This window comes from Onychostoma macrolepis, chromosome 07 (assembly GCF_012432095.1).
Source record: "Onychostoma macrolepis isolate SWU-2019 chromosome 07, ASM1243209v1, whole genome shotgun sequence".
Classification (NCBI taxonomy): domain Eukaryota; kingdom Metazoa; phylum Chordata; class Actinopteri; order Cypriniformes; family Cyprinidae; genus Onychostoma; species Onychostoma macrolepis.
The window spans coordinates 40,144,227-40,165,964 of NC_081161.1; the positions used below are offsets into that span (position 1 = coordinate 40,144,227).

The 21,738-nt window shown below is 34.6% G+C and overlaps 3 protein-coding genes across 3 annotated transcripts in view; 2 read left to right on the plus strand and 1 right to left on the minus strand.

Moving 5' to 3' along the window:
• The first annotated feature begins 944 nt into the window (after positions 1–944).
• Positions 945–7,444, plus strand: slc39a1 (solute carrier family 39 member 1). Its single transcript, XM_058781215.1, has 4 exons — positions 945–2,055; positions 3,239–3,369; positions 3,463–3,768; positions 5,393–7,444. The coding sequence occupies exons 1-4, from the start codon at positions 1,932–1,934 to the stop codon at positions 5,744–5,746; spliced, it is 915 nt and encodes a 304-aa protein (XP_058637198.1). The 5' UTR covers positions 945–1,931; the 3' UTR covers positions 5,747–7,444.
• A 2,729-nt stretch (positions 7,445–10,173) lies between these two features.
• Positions 10,174–16,289, plus strand: rlbp1a (retinaldehyde binding protein 1a). The gene is made up of 8 exons (XM_058781214.1): positions 10,174–10,531; positions 11,315–11,355; positions 11,601–11,729; positions 11,814–12,018; positions 13,823–14,001; positions 14,959–15,117; positions 15,202–15,312; positions 15,538–16,289. The coding sequence occupies exons 2-8, from the start codon at positions 11,347–11,349 to the stop codon at positions 15,682–15,684; spliced, it is 939 nt and encodes a 312-aa protein (XP_058637197.1). The 5' UTR covers positions 10,174–10,531; positions 11,315–11,346; the 3' UTR covers positions 15,685–16,289.
• A 664-nt stretch (positions 16,290–16,953) lies between these two features.
• The window catches only part of abhd2a (abhydrolase domain containing 2, acylglycerol lipase a), a 28,687-nt gene continuing 23,902 nt past the window's right edge, over positions 16,954–21,738 (minus strand). Inside the window, exon 11 of the mRNA XM_058781212.1 lies at positions 16,954–20,923. Within this exon, the coding sequence (XP_058637195.1) occupies positions 20,709–20,923 (215 nt within the window). The 3' untranslated portion in view covers positions 16,954–20,708. The remainder of the gene's footprint in view (positions 20,924–21,738) is intronic.

Genomic DNA, 21,738 nt, shown 5'->3' on the forward strand with positions numbered 1-21,738 from the left:
TAATTAATATCTAAGAAATGTTTAATCTTAAGAAAATATTTGGGAAGGTAAGGATTAACGACACGCACGATTTTATAAGAATTACACTTGAGAACATTGTTACAAACTTCAGAATCTTGAAAACTGCAAAGTGACGACGTGGCTTGGGCTGTTTTTGCTTTTATACAACAGCTGCATAAACAATAAGTTAATGTTAAGCAACTTAGCCTATTTGAGACATTTTTTATCTGTTTTTTTTGGCGAAAATATAGGCTAGTTTCAAACAAAGCCACAGAGAACCATTGCAGCACTGGTAGCCTATTTCATTTCTGAATAATTCAGTAGGCCTAGTGTCTTTGAACAATTCGATTTAAGTAAAGATTCAGTGATTCATACATGAAGTTCCGTTTCTGGATGAAACAACATTAACCCTTTAAAACCTAAGGGTAAAATAGGTCATTTTCACATATTTTGTTTATTTGACTGTAAAATTCTAACAGAATGTGCTATTGTCATTTTTTTTTTTTTTTTTCAGAAAACAAATGGCTTTCAAAAAAGTACAGTTTCTGACCATTAATCTTGTGCGTTGAGTTTGTAAACAGAATTTAAATAGACAAAAATAAAAAAACAGGAATAATTTTTCTGTTTTTTATTTCGAAAAAAAGAGAAAAATCATGATCGAAATAATCCAACACTTCTTAATTCAAAATTCAACTATAATACATATATACAAGTATTTTTAGGACACTGGGTTGCACAGTTTTCATTCAGGAGGCTTTTTTGTTCATACACGCACACATTTACACATGCATTCACATACATACACCCATACATTTACATGCACGGACTCATTATAGCAATGCACACACCACATGTTAAAAAGTCTCACTCACCCTGCATCCCAATGTGCATACTACCCACCCTATCTGCCCTAAATAGTATTGAAAATTACTAATGTCAAATAGAATTTAGGATGGATAGTATGCACATTGGGACGCGGGCTCAGTTTAAATTAACGATTCAGTGACTCACTCATAAAGATTCATTCTTAAACGAATCAATCAACGTTTCTGAACGAATCGGTTGAATGACTCACTCGTAAAGACAATCACTTGTCGCCACCTACTGGTGTGTCGATGTAAAACGCTGTAAACGCTGTAAAAAAAATAATAACATCGGCGTCAGGATGGGAAAGGCCTGGTCAGCCCTATTGGTCAGGAGTAAAAGATAAAGAATAAAATATTAAAAGTATGCTACTATTGAAACACTGTAACTCAACCAGGCTTCACAGAAACTCATCTAGTAAAATAAATAAATAAAACAGAAACCAAGCACTGACAATTCTACATTTTACAACAGTGCTGATATGACTAGGTCCAGTCACAAGACAGTCACGAGCAGTTAGTCATACCGGGAACCGCAGCTCTATGCCATGCAGTCTAAGCACTGAACTGGATGAAGCAGAACTAACTAAACACCTTTTATTGAAGTAGCATTTGATTCCCTCAGGGGGCGCTCAGTGGCTCAAAAATGCAAAATACACTCTTTAAATACGTTCAGATATTTTATTCTAGACATTAGTCTATTAATAATCACACTTTGTTTCAAAAACAGTTCATATATTTACGGAAATCGTGATATTTCAGTAGCGTTAGATGCTATGTTTGGGCATCGAACAAGTCAAGCCGGAAGTAACGTAAGACGTCATTACGCAAGGGGCGGAGCTAACGGCTGACCAACATGCAGTCGCGAGCCAGTCAGATGTTAAACCCGATCAGAATGAATCTCTAAACTATCATAAACTACAAATCATGGGGTTCATCTCTCAAAGACAGCGCTCTATATCGAAACGTTTACATATATTTTACTAACCAGTGTTTGACTGGCGGCGTCTGTCCTCTCTCGCTTGTTTGTTTACATCTAACGTTAGTTTCATTTTTTAAATTAAGTTTATGGCCGCGATGGATTACCTGCTGCAGGTGAAAGTTGGCGCTCTGGTTGGGCTGCTGTTTCTAACTCTGATTTTTGGTTTTATCCCAGCGCGGATGAAATGGTTTCAAGTCTCTAGTGGAACAGGTAAATTATAATTTACGTTTTTTATGGTGGTAAAATCATCGATTTTACTGTACTATACATGATATTTTCTTTCATCTTTCATCTTTTCATCACCTCGTCCCAGCCTAAGCATGTTTATCTACTGTATGTATACATTATTATGTATGTCGTGCATCTGCTCGTTATTTATGTGTGTTTACGAATATATGTTCATGTGTGTATGTGCTTAATGAATATGTGTACCACACATACGGAATTTGCCCAGTCTTGGCTTCATACAAGTATAAACACATGAGAGTCAGCTGACAAGGACAGCTAGAGGATTTCTTCTAAAACATGAGTTTTACTCACAGATGAACATCAGAGTGGAAGTGAAACTGGTGTTTGAACATGCTTAAACAAGCAAAAACCTCTGACCACATCGATCAGAAATAACATGAACAATCAAATACATGTATGCTTTTAATCGCAGTCTTCACCTTAGAGACAGATAGATGTCACAAATATTTGCTTGTGAAACCAGAATAGGATGTGGATTTCACACATTATTAGTTATCAGATTTTCAGTTGAGTCAAATGTCATCAGTGCTTTTTGGATAGATAGTTTTTAAATTGTAGGGCTCTGCTTTATCAAGTGGCTTAATGCAATTACAGTTATACCTAATACTTAAAGTTGTGGCATGCATGGGTAAAAAATAAAATGCTTTGCATTGCTCAGTTATGATGAGTTATTTATTTTAGGGTCTCTTAACTAGTTGCTTATTAGCATGCATATTACTAGAATATTAGCACATATTAATGCCTTATTCTACATCTCTAATCCTGCCCAATACCTAAACTTAACAACTACCTTACTAACTATTAATAAGCAGCAAATTAGGAATTTAGTGAGGGAAAAGTCGTAGTTAATAGTGAATAAGTGTTCCCTATTCTTATGTGTTACATTTACATTTATGCATTTAGCACAAAGCGACTTACAGTGCATTCAGGCTATACATTTTATTTTTTATTTTTTTATCAGTATGAATCCTCATTCAGTGTTACCGAGTTGTTAATTATTTTCGGGCATCTGATTATAATCCTCTCTGACAAAACTTGTTTTACTTTGGCAGATTAGCCCACAGGAGTGATTAGAGAAAGACATCAATCAACGGCACCATTAATCAATGTAACGGGACTTTGATTTGTTTTTCTTTGTCTCCAGCGATCCACAGGGCCGTGCTGAGTTTTGTGAGCTGCTTCGCAGGTGGCGTCTTCCTGTCGGCCTGTTTGTTAGATATCATCCCAGATTACCTTTCCGACATACATGAAGAGCTACAAAAACAAGGCCTTGATGTGAGCTCACCGAATATTGGAATTGCTCTGTTAAATGCAGTTTGTTCCTGTAATTTCTGTTTGTTTCTAATGCCACTTCTCCTCTTCATGCAGGAGGGCTTCCCGCTTGCAGAGTTCATCATGGCGTGTGGCTTCTTCACAGTCTTGATCTTGGAAAAGATAGTTATGAGTTGCACAGAGGGCTACAGAAATGAGGAGACGGCTCCTCTTTTAGCTCCCGCAGGTAATGGACATGCCCATGGACATCACTCGCTGAATGATCTGGAGGGGAGCGGTCACCACGTCCACGTGGATTTACACGCGCACTCGTCCTTCCGCTCCTTCATGCTCTTCCTGTCTCTCTCTCTCCACTCGGTGTTTGAGGGTTTGGCCATTGGCTTGCAGACCACAGACACCAAGGTGATTTATTGAGTTTTGTTTGACAGCTCTCTGTTGAGTCACTGTGCTGACCTTGTTAGAAATCTGATAAAGATTTAGGTTCAAAGGTTTACGGTTTGGTTTGGCATCGTGACTTCAAATCATGCTGTTTATGTAGGGTTTTATCCTGTGATGCCAAAACACTTTAAAAATGTTAAAGGGGAGGGTTCACCCCAAAATGGACATTTTCATCATTTCATTATTTACTCACCCTCATGTAGTTCCAGACCTGTTTCTTCTGTGGAACACAAAAGAAGATTTCATAACAGAAGATAGGGCTGCACAATTTGCAAAAACATCTAATAGCGATTTTACTACTATGTGACCCTCTCTGTGAAACCCAGGCTAAAGTCTCAAACTCTAATTATGAGATAACAAGCATCAAAGTTTGATTTCAGCCATTAATTTCACTATGATTTCAATCTTTGACATGGCCTTATTAAAGATATAAAGGTTACATTTTCACACAATGTTCTTTACCTTATGAAGGATGATTTTATGTAGAAGACAGTAAATCACAAAAATGACTTTAGCTGGGTTTTCACAGCCAGTGTCAAATATTTTCTCTTTTTTGTGATTTTAAAACGCAGTTTAAAAAAAGCTATGCTTGTTTGTAGAGCTGCACAATTTGGCCACAATTTTGTGATTTATATATCAATGTGACTATAAATAGTTAGTAACAATAATTATTATTACATATATAACCAAGTATGGAAAGCTACTATTGTAATAAAACAGTCAAGTGGTTAAGAAAAATAATATAATCATTATTAAACACTTTCAAACAAAATAAGAAACGCTACTATTGTAACAATTTTCTGTAAAACAAAAAATCTAGTTTTTATAATTATAATAATAATAATTAATATGACCAAAAAAAACCTAAATATTTCTCTGGGGGGGGGGGAAATCAAGTACATAAGTATAATAATAAAAAATAATGTGATTTATTATTACACTACAACTGTAAAATTACAATATTAAGTGATGCAGACTTTGTATGTAGCAGCGTCTACTGCTCGCTTTTGGCTCATGTTATGTTCCTCATAGTTTAATTTGTTCATTTCCTCACAGACCTAATTTAAACTCGTCACAATTGTTTTTTTTTTGTCACTACACAGAGAATTTGAGAAGATTTTTGTTTTATTAACGTCACAACAGAATAGCTTCATTTTAAATAGGAAGTGTGTTAAAATATATTTGATGGCTTTAAGTAAACCATGATTAGGGTAAGTAAATGACAGTTTCTTTTTTAAATCTGTTTAGATATAAATATTAGAATCACAGTTTTTGTTACTAGCCCTTTGTGTATAATAATTACACTTGGCCTTTAAAGTCAATGAAAGAAAAATACCAGGTGGCAATTGATTTTATCCACCAGGAATTGACTTATGACAGTTGGTTGGGAAGAAAACAGAGGGCTTGGTGACTTCAGCAAAAAAGTAAAGTTGTTTCATTGGCTTACATTTACATGAAGGCTTGTGAAGACCATTTTTCTTCTTTTGGAATAATGTACAACTGTAATAAATGTAGAGGATTTGTAATAATGCAATGATGAATATAACCTAAAGATACAGTGAGTTTGACTTCACTCATCTCTGCTCAGGTGTTGGAGATCTGCATCGCTATCCTGGTCCACAAGAGCATCATCGTCTTCAGTCTGTCGGTGAAGCTGGTTCAGAGCGCGGTTAGGCCCCTGTGGGTGGTGCTCTACGTGGCCGTCTTCGCTGTGATGTCTCCTCTCGGCATCGGCATCGGCATCATTGTGATCGAGGCTCATCTGGAGGCTGGCGCTTTCATCCAGGCGGTGCTGGAGGGGCTGGCGGCCGGGACGTTTGTCTACATCACCTTCCTAGAGATCCTTCCCCATGAACTCAACTCCCCTGAGCGGCCTCTGCTCAAAGTGTTCTTCCTCCTGTGTGGTTTCTCTGTAATGGCTGGTCTGAGTTTCCTGGGCTGAAAAATACTTTTCATTTTTTCGTGCCCCGTGGCCAGAAGACTGGAGCCTGGAGGAAATCGCACTGAGTGAGCCTTCACAAACTGCATGTGATTTCAAGAAAACGAAAGGCTCAGTTTGCTTGTTTTTTTTTTTAGAGGAACTGATATTTACAAGCACAAAGATGCTGGTGTCTTTAAAAACTTTGGCCAGATCATTTATCAGTTTTAAATAAGGAAAAAAAAAAAATAATAATCAGCAGGGAGAAACAGAGTATCTGACTCTGTTGGAGACTTTCAGTTTTTTTGTTTTTTGTTTTTTTTACTTGAACTTGTTTTAGCTTTTTTAAATTAGTCATATTTTATCAGAGAAATTGTTTCCATGACACTTTTGTGTTTCCTCTTTGTCATGCATAACACTATCCATAAACCACCAGCTGTCTGACTGATTTTAAATTTTTAAATCAGTTTTATTAATTATTCATCTTTATACATTATGAACACTGACTGCAATATTTCTGTATGTTACATACAGTTATTCAGTATTGGTTTGCTCCTTTTATGTGCTACATTTCCTGTACATTTACATACATTTAATGGGCTGCCAAATGTTTTGATTGCACAATTTGGATTTACAGATTTCACAGTAAAATAAGACAAAATGTGTATATCTAGTATTGTGTTTTTCAAAGACCACATGTGTATATGTTCCATAATCATATGATGTAAACGTATGATTATGCAACATATTAAAGCAATATAAATATATTTTAATTTCAAACTAATGGAAACAGCATGCAATTTTAGTTGATAAGCGTTTCTGTGCCTTAATTTGAAAGAAAACTAGCAAATAGCATGCTACCGATTCAGGTGCTGAAAAGCCTTTTACTAAACACTAGCACTAAATCCTCTCAAAGTTAATGTTTAAATATATTAAGAGACATTACTGGACTTCATTTAGTTTGCTTTCTGTTTCAATGCTCTGTCTGGGGTAGTAAAAAGCAACATATGATTTTGATATGAAACATTGTTCAAACTTCATCTTGCAGTACCACATTTAGCCTCTAGATGTCAGGCTTCTGCACAGAATGTTGTAAAGGATTGACTGGTTCTGCAGTATGTGAATTTTCAGTATAGAGTTCCTAGCTGAGTTGTTACTGCACACAATCAGAGCACAGTGCATTAGAAAATGTATCCCACAATGCAGTGTGCTCAAACTTCCTTTTCCAGTGCAATATTACCATCTCTCTAGGCTTATTTAATCAAGCTACCCTGACATTTGTACACAAAACTGGAATAGAAATGCAACATTTTTATATTCCAGATGATAACTGGACACCACTCACTGAATTATGTTAATTGAGGCCATCTCACTTCTGTTTACAGCATATATGTTATTATTTGAAATGTACATGGTTGCATAATGCTTACTGGCTCACTAAAATGAGAACTGACAGTATTGTTCTGCATTTTTGTTGATTTTGTCATGTTTTATTTTGATATTTGGTCTATTATTATTATTATTATCTGGGTTTCATACTCTTCTCGTGAGGGCTGCTGCTTTTCTTTCTGTAACTGAAATGAGATGAAATTTCCAAATACATTAGACAAGGGTTATTATTGTTAACAAAAACTAACACCATTAAAAAACATTTTTGTCAACTGATATAAAAATGTTAACTGAAATAAAAGAAAATATGAACTTGTAATAAAACTTGTTTTATTGTAGCTGGTTGTCAAGGCATAATTTTCTTTTAGTTTAATGTGAAGTAAAACAACTAAACTGAAAAAATATAAACTGAAAAAGAATGATTAAAAAGAATTGCTTTAAAATTAAAATGTAAAATATAAAAACAATCTTAAACTATCAATAAAACTAATAATATATCAATGATACTAAAATAACACTGGGTGTTTGACAATTTGTACCAAAAAAATAAAATAAAAATAGTTTACAATTATTAATTTTTTTGTGTGTGTAGAAAATACAGATATTAAAAAAAAAATGCAACTAGTGATTTTTCATGACCTGATTTTATAAATGACAGAAAAAAAGAAAAGCAATGGCTGCATTATGTCAGTCCAACCTCTGTGACACTTAAAAAAGCGACACTTGCATTTTTTGAATGAACAGCATTAAGTGTGGCGTACGTGTCAAATACATTTGGGGCCACTGTATCTTCGAAAAGAATCACAAAATAAAGCGGTAACAAAGTCCAGCACTAATGAGTGAATGCTCTGTAGTGAGGAGCTGCTCTGCAGACAATGAGGGTCGCTCATTTTGTGTCTGTGCAGCAGAGCAGCAGGGTTTGTGACGGACTCGTACAAGAACTGTTCCTCCACTGCTCATTATCGGCTTTTTGCTCACATGCCTGAATGGATGGCATCTTTGCAGACCTGTCGTCTGTCCTACATTCACCCCGCCGCCAAGAAAACCCCATTCACACCGAATCGTTAGCATGCATTGTAATTATGAATGAAACGAGCGCGAGCAGGACCGCAATTTTCCAAATGGCATGTAAATCGTTGATTACCGTTTACTTTTTTATAATGTATTTTTAGTTGCATGACCAAAACTTTCATTACAAAAAGTGCTTGCTGCATAACAGAGGGTTTAAAGAGGGAACCACGCTACATCGAGGATTGCCGAGAGAGGATTATAAAGTGTAAAACCCAATGCAGTATAGTGTTATTGTGAAACTCAAGTCAATCGTCTTTCAGATCACAATCCGTCCATGTGATTGATCTGGGCTGCCAATGTTTTGAGGCAATCAAGAATGAGCTGTTATTTTGAACTTGTGTTGTATTTGCAGCTTGTAGGCTATCTGTTGCTCTGTTCTAGTCTGTGACTAAATCAAAGCAGAGATTTGAGGCTTTAGTTTTAATCCAGATCACCAGAATAAAATCTTTACCTAGAGGAGGTGAGGATTTTAGCTTCCAGCTTGATCCTTACATTGATATTTTAAGCACCGGCTGCATCTGTTGAGCACTTCTAGTAGCTCAAAACACTCGTTTTTGCTATCCACCTTGTTTTTAACGCAAGCTCTATTTATAACTTGAATGTGCGAGACTTCCGGTGTCATAAACGTTGAAAAAGTTATCTTGGTCCCACTTTATATTAGGTGGCCTTAACTACTATGTACTTACATTTATATTAATAATTTGATACAATGCACTTATTGTGTATATACATGTTTTTACATTGTGCTTATACCTATATGTAATTACATCTGTAATTAATTTCTGTAATTACATTTATAATTACACTGTTGACCCATTCCTTACACCTTACCCCTATCCCACCTCAATACAGTATGAACACAATAAGTACATTGTACTTATTTTTTTGATGTAAGTACATAGTAGTTAAGGCTAATATGTGACCCTGGACCACAAAACCAGTCATAAGTGTCAATTTTTCAAATTGCTGAAACTGAATAAGTAAGCTTTCCTTTGATGTATGGTTTGTTAGGATCGGACAATATTTGGCTGAGATACAACTATTTGAAAATCTGGAATCTGAGGGTGCAAAAAAATCCAAATACTGAGAAAATCACCTTTAACCAAGTTTTGATATATTTACAGTAGGAAATTCACTAAATATCTTCATGGAACATGATCTTTACTTAATATCCTAATGATTTTTGGCATAAAATAAAAATGGATAATTTTGACCCATACAATGTATTTTTGGCTATTGCTACAAATATACCCCAGCAACTTAAGACTGGTTTTGTGGTCCAGGGTCACATATAAAGCTACAAAAACAGTCTGTTATGCTAATCGTGAAAACACAGGTTTGTAGCGCACAGTTTTACCATTTACTGCACTTGTTATTATTCCAGCCATCAGAATTAACAGAAATAAAATTTAGAGTAAAATATCATATTTTTATTTTTTGTTTATTATTATTATTATTTTAAAATGAAAATGTCTCTTGCCTATTTCTGTTTTTTTAATTATTTTATTATCTTTGTTATTTTTATTTTATTTATTTGTTTACCTTTTTTAAGCCTATGTGGGCTTAATATCAGTCAAATATCTGTCAATATAAAAAAAAAAAAAACAACTCAAAGGGAAAACAAGATTAGTTTTCTTACCCCACTGAGATATATGAAGAGTTCAGATGCAAAAGCTTCTAAGTGCTGTCTGAAATTTTCTTCTAAAATGAGTATTTTTTATCAGGCTCCTATATTTATGTTCAGTTATTTCACTTTAATTGCATAGAAAAGGACCTATACATTGCCAATAAAGTGAAATGACTGAACCTAAATATAGGAGCCTGATAAAAATGCTCATTTCAGATGAAATGTCAGACAGCACTTAGAGGCTTTTGCATCTGAACTCTTCATATATCTCAGTGGGGTAAGAAAAATAATCTTGTTTTCCCTTAGAATTGTTTTTTTGTTTGTTTTTTGTCCCACTGACAGATATTTTTAAAGATGTTAGTAAATATACATTCAAATAGCTAGAAATGAAACCTGAATTCACATTTTTTAAATCTGTTCTGCATTATACAATGTTTCTTATTTATTAATAAAGTTACTATACAAACATTGGCCTATTATTTTTCTGACCTCAACACAATCATAAACTCAATTACAAACAAAACAAGAGTTCAGTGCACACTCTTTTTTTTGGTGCTGTTTTGTAGTTGGTCGCGTTCAGTGCCGTTCAGTCCCTCCTCCGGTGAATGTTCATTATGTAGATGGGATGAATGTGTCGTGAGTTATGGGGTGTGACAGGTTAATCCGCTGCACCCCTCGTCTCCAGCCTCCAGCCCCGCACTTCTCAATCTCCCTCGGCTGAGGTAAGTCACAGCCTCGCAGGCTTATTAATGCTCCATGCTTGCTCTGTTTTAAAGCTGACAGGCTAAGAGGATGCTGGGACTGGATTCAGGGTACACTGACTGATGCTTAAAACAAGCTTTTAGTTGCATCATTCATTTATTAACAGACCGAATACAGATCCTTAGCTTTATCGAACAGTATTTCAGTTGTTTATTGTAATTGAAAATCACTGTTTTTATACCGTTTCTCCTTAAACAGGCAATTATGATAATATATAATATATAATATCTGAACCCATCAAATTTAATGATGTGTCAGTTTGCTGTATTGTGTAATATGATTGTGCATCTAATCCTAGAAAGTGTCCATTTTTAAACTGTATTTAAAGTTGTTTCTCAGTCATGTCATGTAAACGAAGTATCATTTTATCTATCTATAAATGAACAAACTTAGAGGCTTTTTAAACTAAATATTGCCAAGCCAGTGTTCACTTGAGAAAAAAGTATTTACATTTGCAGGTAAAATCTTGTTAAATAATTATTTATCATAATTAATTATATAATGCATCAGCGAATCCTGGGATGTTCTGTTTTTATGTTTACATCAAGTTTAACAGACTAAAACTGCAAAATTTTAACGAATTTCATATAAATGATGCACGTTAATCCTCAGAACGACCTTTCTCAGATTAATACAGTATTTTGATTTATTCTTACAAGGAAAAGAATTTACATGCAACTTACTGTCTTATACTTTATCTGATTCAGAATATATTACAACTAATAATTTCTCTTTTTTTTTAGTTTCCATTCAGCCACTGGAGGATCTCAGCATCATGGCTGCTGTAAGTAACTTCTCTTTCAGCTTCCATAATAACCTCTATTGTTAAATGCAGTCGGTGGGATGAACTAATCTCTTGTTTCTCAAGGTGTTCTGGTAGGTCATGTGAGGGGGATTATTCACTGGTTTACTGAGAGTTGGGGGTCTCCACAGTAGACACAGGATTAGTTCTCTTTAAACCCTCTTGTCTGTGATTCTGTCAAGCATGGCACATAATATAATGCGTTCTTTTTATTTTCATCCCATTAGACCGGAACGTTTCGCATGGTGTCCGAGGAGGAGCAGGCGTTACGCGCTAAACTCGAACATCTGAGCGTTAAGGACCACGGGCCGGTTTACGGACCCTCTAAGAAACTGCCGGACCACACAAAACAGAAGGTATCACTATTATATTCTACAATAAAGCTTACAGTATATCATTTAAATCACACGTAAATGTAAATTCATCTTCCTCTCTCAAAGGCTAAAGATGAACTGAATGAAACGGAGGAGAGGAAAGTCTCTTCTATAAAGGAACTGAGGGCCGTGATAAAAGAAAAGGCAAGCGGAGGGGACGATCTGGCCAAAGCTGTGCAAAACAAATTCGAGAACGAACCAGACTCCCTTCTTCTGAGATTCATACGTGCCAGAAAGTTTGATGTGACAAGAGCACACGAGCTTATGAAAGGTAAAGCATTTTATTAAATGCATTTTTGTTTTCCTGCTAGGCCGTGTCATTGCGGTCATCTAAACATGCTTTTGTCTTCATCTATGCATCCTCAGGCTCTGGGACAGGGAGAAATTCTCTGCTTTAATTGGGGCTTTCTCGAAACTTTCAAAGAGAGCCTTTGTGCAGAAATAGGGCAGGTTCTCTGAGAACAGGCAGACAGGCTGGGCTTTGATGTTTGGTGTGTTTCACACAAACTGACATTACTAATACACAGACAAACATGACAAACACACTCGCACAACACATGACTGAACCTTTCGATGCATGAGAACCAGGACGAAATACTGCAAAAGAGCAAAGCTGCACTCACTCAGATAGAATGACAAGAAACAGCACTGATATTATTGCCATAGAAAATGTTCACGCTTGTAATACACAAATGTTATTGCTCAAAGATTGCTCTTTCATAGCTCCTGAAAATCCTTTTATAAAATAGACCCTAAAAAGTCTGCTTTGTTGTATTTGATGCACACATTTCTAAATGAACTTTGCTGTTGTACACAATCTGCTACATGCCTTTTGTCATCTGACTGATACCATTCTAGGAAGAAAAAAGCATTTGTATTGTATTATTTTTGCTGTATAAAGCAAACGTAAGAGTAACTTTTATATGTGACCCTGGACCACAAAACCTGTCTTAAGTCGCTGGGGTATATTTGTAGCAATAGCCAAAAATACATTGTATGGGTCAAAATTATCGATTTTTCTTTTATGCCAAAAATCATGAGGATATTAAGTAAAGATCATGTTCCATGAAGATACTTTGTAAATTTCTTACCGTAAATGTATCAAAACTTAATTTTCGATTAGTAATATGCATTGCTAAGAGCTTCATTTGGACAACTTTAAAGGCGATTTTCTCAATATTTTGATTTGTTTGCACCCTCAGATTCCAGATTTTCAAATAGTTGTATCTCAGCCAAATATTGTCTGATCATAATAACACCATACATCAATGGAAAGCATATTTATTCAGCTTCCAGAGGATGTATAAACCTCAATTTCGGAAAAAAATTGGTTTTATTTTAAGATGCGCACTTTCTGGACTGAAGCAGTTTAGGAGTACTCGATTATCCATACATCAATTCATGTTAAAATGTGAGTATTGAATATGATTATCAGGCTTTTGAGGAGTGTTTTGTGTTCGTATCTCAATCATCATTGCATTTCACTGCATTATGTTTTTTCCCACAATAAAAACTTTGACCATAAACCTATGCATTATATGCTTTAGGGATATAAAGTGCGACTTCTGATATTTATATGCATTTTGTGTAAGTACTCTGCACTCTCAGAAATAAAGGTACAAAAGCTGTCACTGGGGAGGTACCTTTTCATACCTATTAGGTTCAAATATGTACACTTTAAGTACTAATATGTACCTTTAAGGTACCAAAATGGTCCCTTTGGGTACAAACATGTACCTTTTGAAAAGGTACCGCCCCAGTGACAGCTTTTGTACCTTTATTTCTGAGAGTGTGCTATAGCCTACTGTTAGATGTAAGATCTCACTGATTTCCATTACAAGCTATATCAGACATTAATTAGACTTTTTGGCCATATAAATAACAGCGTCTGTACCAAATTGCATATTTTTTGCTCAATTTGAACTCCATATTCTCACTATATCATATGATATGAGCCATAAAAGCCTGATTTACCAAATATGGTTGAAATCTTGGCAAACGTGAGAAATGTTTGAGACGTTGTTGAGATCTCTTCTTACACTGCCATAAACAAGCGCATTTTCTCTCTCTGACAGGTTATGTGCGTTTTAGGCGAGACTATCCGGAGCTGTTTGAGAATTTAACCCCGGAGGCTGTGCGCAGCACCATTGAAGCCGGTTACCCTCGAATCCTCTCCACCAGAGACAAGTACGGCCGAGTGGTGCTGCTTTTCAACATCAACAACTGGGATCTGGAGGAGGTCACTTTTGATGAAGTATGTGTGCTATTTATTACAGCCTAATTTACATCCAAAAATACAGCTCTTTATACTATTGCTGACAAAATTCTTCTGATATTGATATTATGACAATAATAATTTTAATAATCTATCTGTCTATCCATCTTTTTTTAATGAACGTGTTGTAAGTGTACTAATCAGTAAACACTTTGGCTTGTCTGAAAATTCATTATTCGCTTTTCACATTATGAAGAAATACATAGAGTGAATTCAAGTAAACTGGGTCACTTTGTGCAAGTAAGATGAGTGACAAGAAGTGACCCAGTTTACTTGAGTTCACCCTGCATAGTTTTTTATATGATGAAAATACAAGATTTGACCTTTTATACAAGGCAAAGTATATCTGGAGGTCATTTTTGCATTTAATCAATTTTATGATTTTCAGATTGTAATGGCTAAACTTACAAACAGAGCTAATGAAAAGAAAAAGTGTCTTGCTGTTTATTGAAGACACTTTCTGAAAGCCTTACAAAGATGTAAATTTATGTGATACAACAGTAATCGCTGAACATTTAAATTTCATTTTCTAAAAAGAACCATTGTGTGGAGCTAAAAAAACAAAAAAACAGAAATGTGTTTCTTTACAGTGGCGTTGTCATTGATATACTATAGTTGTATTAACATTTTGACATTTTATTTTGTTTAATTTTAGTCAGTTTTTTAAGTCTATATATATATTTTTTTTTCATTTTTAGTTATTTTAGTATTTTTAGCTAAACTAAAAATGAGAAATTATGCCTTGGCAACTAGCTGAAATAAAACATTACAATAATATTTTATTTTATTTTATTTATTTAAATATTTTCAGTTAATATTTATTTTATAGGTTATATAATTTATTTATTTTTTTATAAGTAACCAAAAAATTGTTTTAGTTTTAGTTGTAGTTAACAAAAATAACCCGGTCTCAAACAGAAATGTGTCTTTTAACAGACTCTGCGTGCCTACTGCGTAATCCTTGAGAAACTTCTAGAAAACGAAGAGACCCAAATCAACGGCTTTGTCCTCATTGAGAACTTCAAGGGCTTCACGATGCAGCATGCATCTGGCATCAAACACACCGAGCTGAAGAAGATGGTGGACATGCTGCAGGTAAACACCTTATATTGCCTTCAGTCCATAACCTTATCATATAGCACTGGATCACATAAAGCTTGTGCGGTCTGTACGATACAGGACTCTTTCCCGGCCCGATTCAAGGCGGTGCATGTGATCCACCAGCCCTGGTACTTCACAACCACCTATAACGTGGTGAAGCCCTTCATGAAGAGCAAACTGCTGGAGAGGGTGAGTGGAGTTCAAGTGGATGTGGGGGAAAAAAAGGGTTGAACAACATGTTCACTGTTCTGGTTCAAAAGGAAAACAAAAGATGCATGAAGTAATTATTTCCACTTTAGAAATTTGCATACAGGAATGCACACTCACTAAACCATTTTAAGATCATGTGACTAATCTTACGTGCACTTATGAAAATGTGTTTAAATGAGAAATTCAAACCGGTTTTTCTGCTAGGTTTTTGTTCATGGGGACGAGCTGGATGGCTACTTCAGGGACTTTGGTACTGAAATCCTTCCTCTGGATTTCGACGGGACGGGTCCCAGCTGTGACGGCAAAGAGACGGCGATCAAGCTGTTTGGATCTGAAGATACAGCCCTTTAAATGACCCAAGCCAACAGCATAACACTGTGACCGTTTGTTTGTTTGTTTTATATATGGTTAAGATGTTTTATAGAAACTATGAAGGAAATTATTAGAGTACTTTTAAGCACTGTATTGCAATAAAAGTATAAGAGGGTAACATGTCCTGTTAACAGATGCACTGTTGGGATGATACATTATTACACGTCTCACTGGCCAATACATGAAATGTCTAGACTTATCTGACCTTTGTTTTAAACAGAGAAACTTGAAGTGTCTTTTATTCTTTGCCTTGAAAACGTTGACCTGAAATTTCAAAAGAAAGTTTTGTACTAGTTGTGTGTAGAAAATACGTGTAATAATTAGAATTAAATGCATAAACCTGATTACAAGCCTTGACCAAGAAATACTACGGTTGTTACTTTGTTGTTTTAGACCAACTGGCTTGTTGTATTCAGTAGATATAATGTTGTGGTTATTGTTGTTAACCCATGTTGGTTCTTCTAGACCCAGAGCTTTAGTGTCAATTCTAATTGACATTTTCAATAAAGTGGACAAAATGTTGAGTGTTTTGTACATCTGATGTCATGTGAAAACGTACTAAAAGCGTTATTGTACTAGTAATAGACAATAGACACCACTGTTCAAATGTTTGATATCCAAGTTAAAAAAAAAAAAAAAAAAAAAAGGATACTTATTCAGCAAGAATGCAGTTGGAAGAAATTAAATTGCTAAAAAAATAAATAAATAAATGACAGTAAAATGTAAAAAAAAAATAAAAATAAAAGTTTTTGAGCTTTCTGTTAAAGGAAATCCTGAAAAAAGTTTCCATTGAAATATTAAGATGCAAAATTAATAATAAACATTACTTGAGCAGCAAATCAACATATCAGAATGATTTCTGAAGGATCATGAAACTTAAACCTGGAAGACTTGCGTAAAATAAATTATATTCAAATAGAAAATTGTAATATTCCACAATATTACTGTTTTTACTGCATTTTTTATCAAATAAATGCAGCCTTGGTGTGCAGAAGGGATTTTTAAATTTAAGTTTAAATGGTGTTGTATATATATTTTAGCATATAAATGACAGACTTTACATAGTTTATATATACACATACAATGACATGTAATATCTTGTTTGTCTGAAAGAGCTGATACTAACAGGTTTAAAAGAAGAAAAAAAATTCAAAAATAAATAAATAAAAACAACAGATATCCCTAATAAAAGATATACATCCACTGGAGAAAAAAAAAAAAAAAAAAATCACAAGAAAAACAAGAAAGTTTTTAAACAAGAAAATAATTTATTTCTGGAACACAATAACCATTCTTGTAATCATAAATTATTCAATCACACACCATTGGTTTTCCAAATCAAAAACACACCAGTGATCGAGATATTATGCTGCATGGGGTTTGGAGGTCATGAAAAAAATGACACATTCAAAAACCAGCCACCAAACACAATAAACCGCGATGAGAATGTGGGTCAGAATAGTAGGAACAGATTTGATGATCTTCAGTGAATAATCCCTCGCATGTGAGATTACAGTGACACTGGGCAGTGTCAGTCTCAAAGCTTTGTGAATATTCTACTCTATATTCTGCAAATAGACTTTTTTTTTTTTTTTTTTTTTAAATGCATATGGCCTTTCACTTTCCTTTTATAATTCCTATTTGCGACTGCAGCATGAATACATTTTCTCTAAACTCCATTTGACACAATATTTTCTTTGAGCTATTCATCTCAGTTTGGCGTGGAGAAAAAGAGAAAAAAATTCAATGTGTTATTGCTGATCGTCAAACAAATTAAAGTTCCCTGGTTTCCATAAACCATCATTATATAACAACTAAACGCTTTTATCTTTTTACCTGCCAAATTGAATTTGTTGGTAGTTTTCACGAGCAGATGTGGTGATATGATGCAAACATTCACATACACTCATTTACAATCATACTTTTGTACATAAGAGAACAAAAACAACATTGAAATTAAATGTAAAATACAAAAACAAACAACAAACAAAATTTTGGTTAATGTTTGTAGAGGATGTACAACATAAGCCCAAGTTTTCTGTGCAAAAAGTAAGTGGGAGACATTCTAAAAGGCAAACTGGATCGACTTACAGCAAAGACTGAATTTGTGCTGGTGCAAAAGGCCAAATAAAACAGCTGAACACTGACACTCAACCAGGAGCGTTTAGACTCCCGTTTACAACACCATTTTGCTGTTTTCCAAAGATTCATAAGACAAGAACAGCTTCATTGAATACAGAGACTAACAAAACAGAACAAAACCTAACAGAGGGGAGGTAAACTCCTTCTCGCAACCAACAAATACTACATATCTGGATGGGATTTTATAAACCGTTCCACCTCATAACCCACAGGGGGCGTCTTTCAACTGCTAACTGCTAAAAAGCCTTTTGACACATGTAACAATGAAAGGGACACTTTCTTCTTTAAGAAGATGCATCAATATTGATGGCTAAACACTAATAATGAAGGCAATTATGTATGTTATAAATGCACATAGTTCACAACACATGACAGTTTTCAGCAATCAGTGACAAACTTTACTCAACTGTCATGTATAATAAATGTTACATAGGTTATTTGATTGTTTTTTTGATTATCGAGTGGCTTTTTCAGTTTTTTTCCCTTGGAAACACAAATAATACATTTTCTTCCACAGCTGCAGCATGATAATAAACTAATAAAGATTATAGAATCTCACAAAACATGTCCAGAAACGGCAGAGTAATATTTCATCCCATAAATGTCCCAAAAACATTATATAGTGTTTTAAAAAAAATCATGTTTTTTATTATATGTAATCATGTTTGTAATGTGTTTTATTGTTAGTTAGCTGTTTTTTAGTTATTTTGTAACCTAGTAAAAAAAAACAAAAAAAAAAAACACACAACTGCAGTTTGACAGATTAATTGGAATGCACAATGAAAAAACATGATTTTTGAGAATTGTTAAAAATGGAGTTATCCGTTTTTGCAAATGAACACTTCTTCATATATACTTTACCTTGTATTTCTCAATATATCTCCCAACAATTTCTCATTCTCATATATATAGTTTTACTGTAAGAAAATTAGTTACAAAAATGAAGATATATAGTTTTTACTGTAAGAAAATTAGTTACAAAAATGAGAACTTATTGGAGACATATTGAGGAATACAAAGTAAAGTGGGAAGAAAAATATGCCTAATTGTCATGAAAATGACGACAACTGCTTCCAAGTCCTACAAATATGAAGTATTTTCTTAAAACAAAATGCAATTTTAATTTTTTTTTTTTAATTGTGTGGTGAAATATTACCAGGCCATTTTGTGAGATTTTTTTTTTTTAATGTATGATGGCTTCCCTGAAACAAAGCAAGTCTAACTGCACTAAACTGCTTTGTTAAAGTCCGCATGAGCCTTTGGAAACAACACTTTAAATTTACACTTATATATTTTCCCCTCTGCATTAGATTCTTTAAATGGGCAACAAGAAGATCAGTTCCATTTCAGACAAGTCTTGATTTCAACAATAAAGAAACACATAAACGCATCAAGTAATTGCACAAAACAGCGAAATAAAAATGAACAAGATAAAGAAAAAAAAAAAAACCTAAAACAGTACTACAGCACATATCCCTTTAAGTAACCAGTTTTCACCGACGTGCACCATGAAGTGCACTGTTGTCTCCCACTGGGTCCCAAATAAACATGTTACACAATCTAGATCTACCAACTTCAATGGTTCTCCACAAACACCAGTCAATACTGCAGCAACAGCGTGTGCTGTTCTTCAGCGGAATGGGATTTGCCATCTAAAACTGGGTCGTAGTGCTTGTGGGACGGCCCGCAAATGAGGCGTTTTGGTAATCACGAGGGATCATGGAGTTCATTCAAGGCTTCCTCTCTCCCTCTTTTTGTCCTTTCTCATTTCTAGATTTAACGTTGTCGGCTAGTCTCTGTAATCGCTAAATGACGACATAACAGATCGTATGGCAAACGTCATATAAAAGTGCTAAACAAAAATGCATCGACTAGGAATGTGACTTGCATTCAATCAACAAGGCTTCATGAATAATGAAGTGTCACACTACAGTATACTTGAGAAGGTCTAGTTAGTTTTAAAATACGAGTGACATGAATGCTAGCCTGTGCTTAAACGGTTACCAGACCAAAAACTCAAATATCAAATGACAGTATTCACTCAAACAGCGCGCCGGTCGTATCAATAAGCACATAGTGCCTGCATAACACTCACTTCCCATAAACTCATGTGTTATGTACAGTAAGGTTCGTGTGTCGTTTTAATAAGCCAGCTGGGTGAATCTCACAAGAACATGTCTAGATCATATTTCAATCCAAAAACCAATGAAAGAAGGGAATTTTTTTTTAGCTTAAAAATTAAGCTTATTTTGAGGACCACTGCACATTTGTTCTCATTATCCTAAAATAATAATGTTTATTTGTTGCACTGCCTTTCATTACTGTTGATTTATTGTATTACAGTTAGTGCAACACAGTAAGAGCATGAAGCTCACCACTGAAATTAAGGAAAATAACCGAACTAAAATTTACCAAATAATTACCTATTGAGAAATGTGCTTACATTTGAGTTAAAACGCTGAATATTTTAATTGTCTCAAAAGTATGCTTCATTTAATTTATGCAAAATATTATCATTTTTGTGAGATTCACCCAGCTCTGCTAGATCCTGTTTAGCAGTGACAAAACTTTCAGTTTTCAGTGTCCTAATTAGAGAGCAAGAGATACTGATTGTATCTAAATAACTACAAACTACAGTAAATCTAAAACGTTGCCCTCGCTACACAGGTTATTTGATTGTTTTTTTGGTCATCGAGTAGCATTGTTTTCTCCTGTGGAAAGTCATTACGATTCATGTTGATAAACCGTGATAAAAAGAGAAACAAATATTCCCACTGACAGTGAACGCTTGAAGATGGTGGTCCGACCCCTCGTGTGTACGGTGAAAATGTCACGTGGAGGTGAAACGGAGACGGGCTCGGTTAGGATTTACTGTCTTGGCATTTGGTTTCGTTGGAATGGGCGCCTCGACTTTGGCACGGTGGTTTTTGTTTCTCCCACTGGCAGATGGTATTGGCGTAGCCCACAATGACCTTGTCCATCCAGGTGAGGGGCTGAGGGAACAGCACAGCGCCCTCAAAGAAACCCAGGTGTCCACCGTGCAGCGTCAGAGCGAAGATCACGTTTTCTTTCTTTTCTGGAAGGTGAAAATGAACCAACGAATCTCAGAGTTGTAACACAAGTGACTAATTGCAAAACTCAAGTACACATTATGGAAGCCCATTTCCGTCACTGAATAAATTTTTTTTTTTAATTCTTACAATTCTGACATTTTTTCTCAAAACAGAGATATAAACTCAATTTTGACTTTTTTCGTCACAATATTTTCTCTTATCTGGGGATTGCGAGATATAAACTTTTTATAAAGAGTTATAAAGTCCAGTTCTGAGGAAAAAAAAAAAAAATGACTTCTTTCCCCTCAGAACTGCAACTTATATATTTCAAAATTCTGACTTTCATAACTCAAACTGTGAATGCAGTCAGCTAGTGTTTGTTATTAGAACTAAAACTATTCATTTTTTGTTATCTCAAATAAAGCTGGCTAAATTTTTTTTTTTAAAAACTAAAAAAAAAAAAAAAAAAAAACCCACTTAAAAACAAAACACAAAAAAAAAACATTGCCTACATTTTTTGCCTAAAAAAAAAAAAAAAAAAAAAAAAAAATTTAAGTTAAAAGCACTAAAATTACTGAACTAAAACAAAAAGCTAAAATTAAAATGAATAAAAAGTTAAATGAAAAATTCTAAAATAAAATAAAAATCTCAAAGTATGTTAACAATTTCTAAAACTTTTAGTTTAAAAAAAAACAAAAAACAATATAGTATAAAAAGAATACTAAAATAACACTGCATTCAGCCAGTAACTATCAGGGCTGAAGGGGAAAATGAATTACTTGTTTACTGTTGCTCTTATTGTGCTGCTCACTGATAGCAGTGCAAATATATCTTGAGA

What these genes read in the sequence shown, in the direction of transcription:
- rlbp1a (XM_058781214.1), top strand. An exon ending in AGGAGGTCACTTTTGATGAA is followed by an intron (nt 14,002 to 14,958) that starts GTATGTGTGCTA and finishes GTCTTTTAACAG; the next exon opens with ACTCTGCGTGCCTACTGCGT. An exon ending in AGAGCAAACTGCTGGAGAGG is followed by an intron (nt 15,313 to 15,537) that starts GTGAGTGGAGTT and finishes TTTTTCTGCTAG; the next exon opens with GTTTTTGTTCATGGGGACGA.
- slc39a1 (XM_058781215.1), top strand. Translation starts at nt 1,932, where the DNA reads ATGGCCGCGATGGATTACCTGCTGCAGGTGAAAGTTGGCGCTCTGGTT. An exon ending in TCAAGTCTCTAGTGGAACAG is followed by an intron (nt 2,056 to 3,238) that starts GTAAATTATAAT and finishes CTTTGTCTCCAG; the next exon opens with CGATCCACAGGGCCGTGCTG. An exon ending in TGCAGACCACAGACACCAAG is followed by an intron (nt 3,769 to 5,392) that starts GTGATTTATTGA and finishes ATCTCTGCTCAG; the next exon opens with GTGTTGGAGATCTGCATCGC.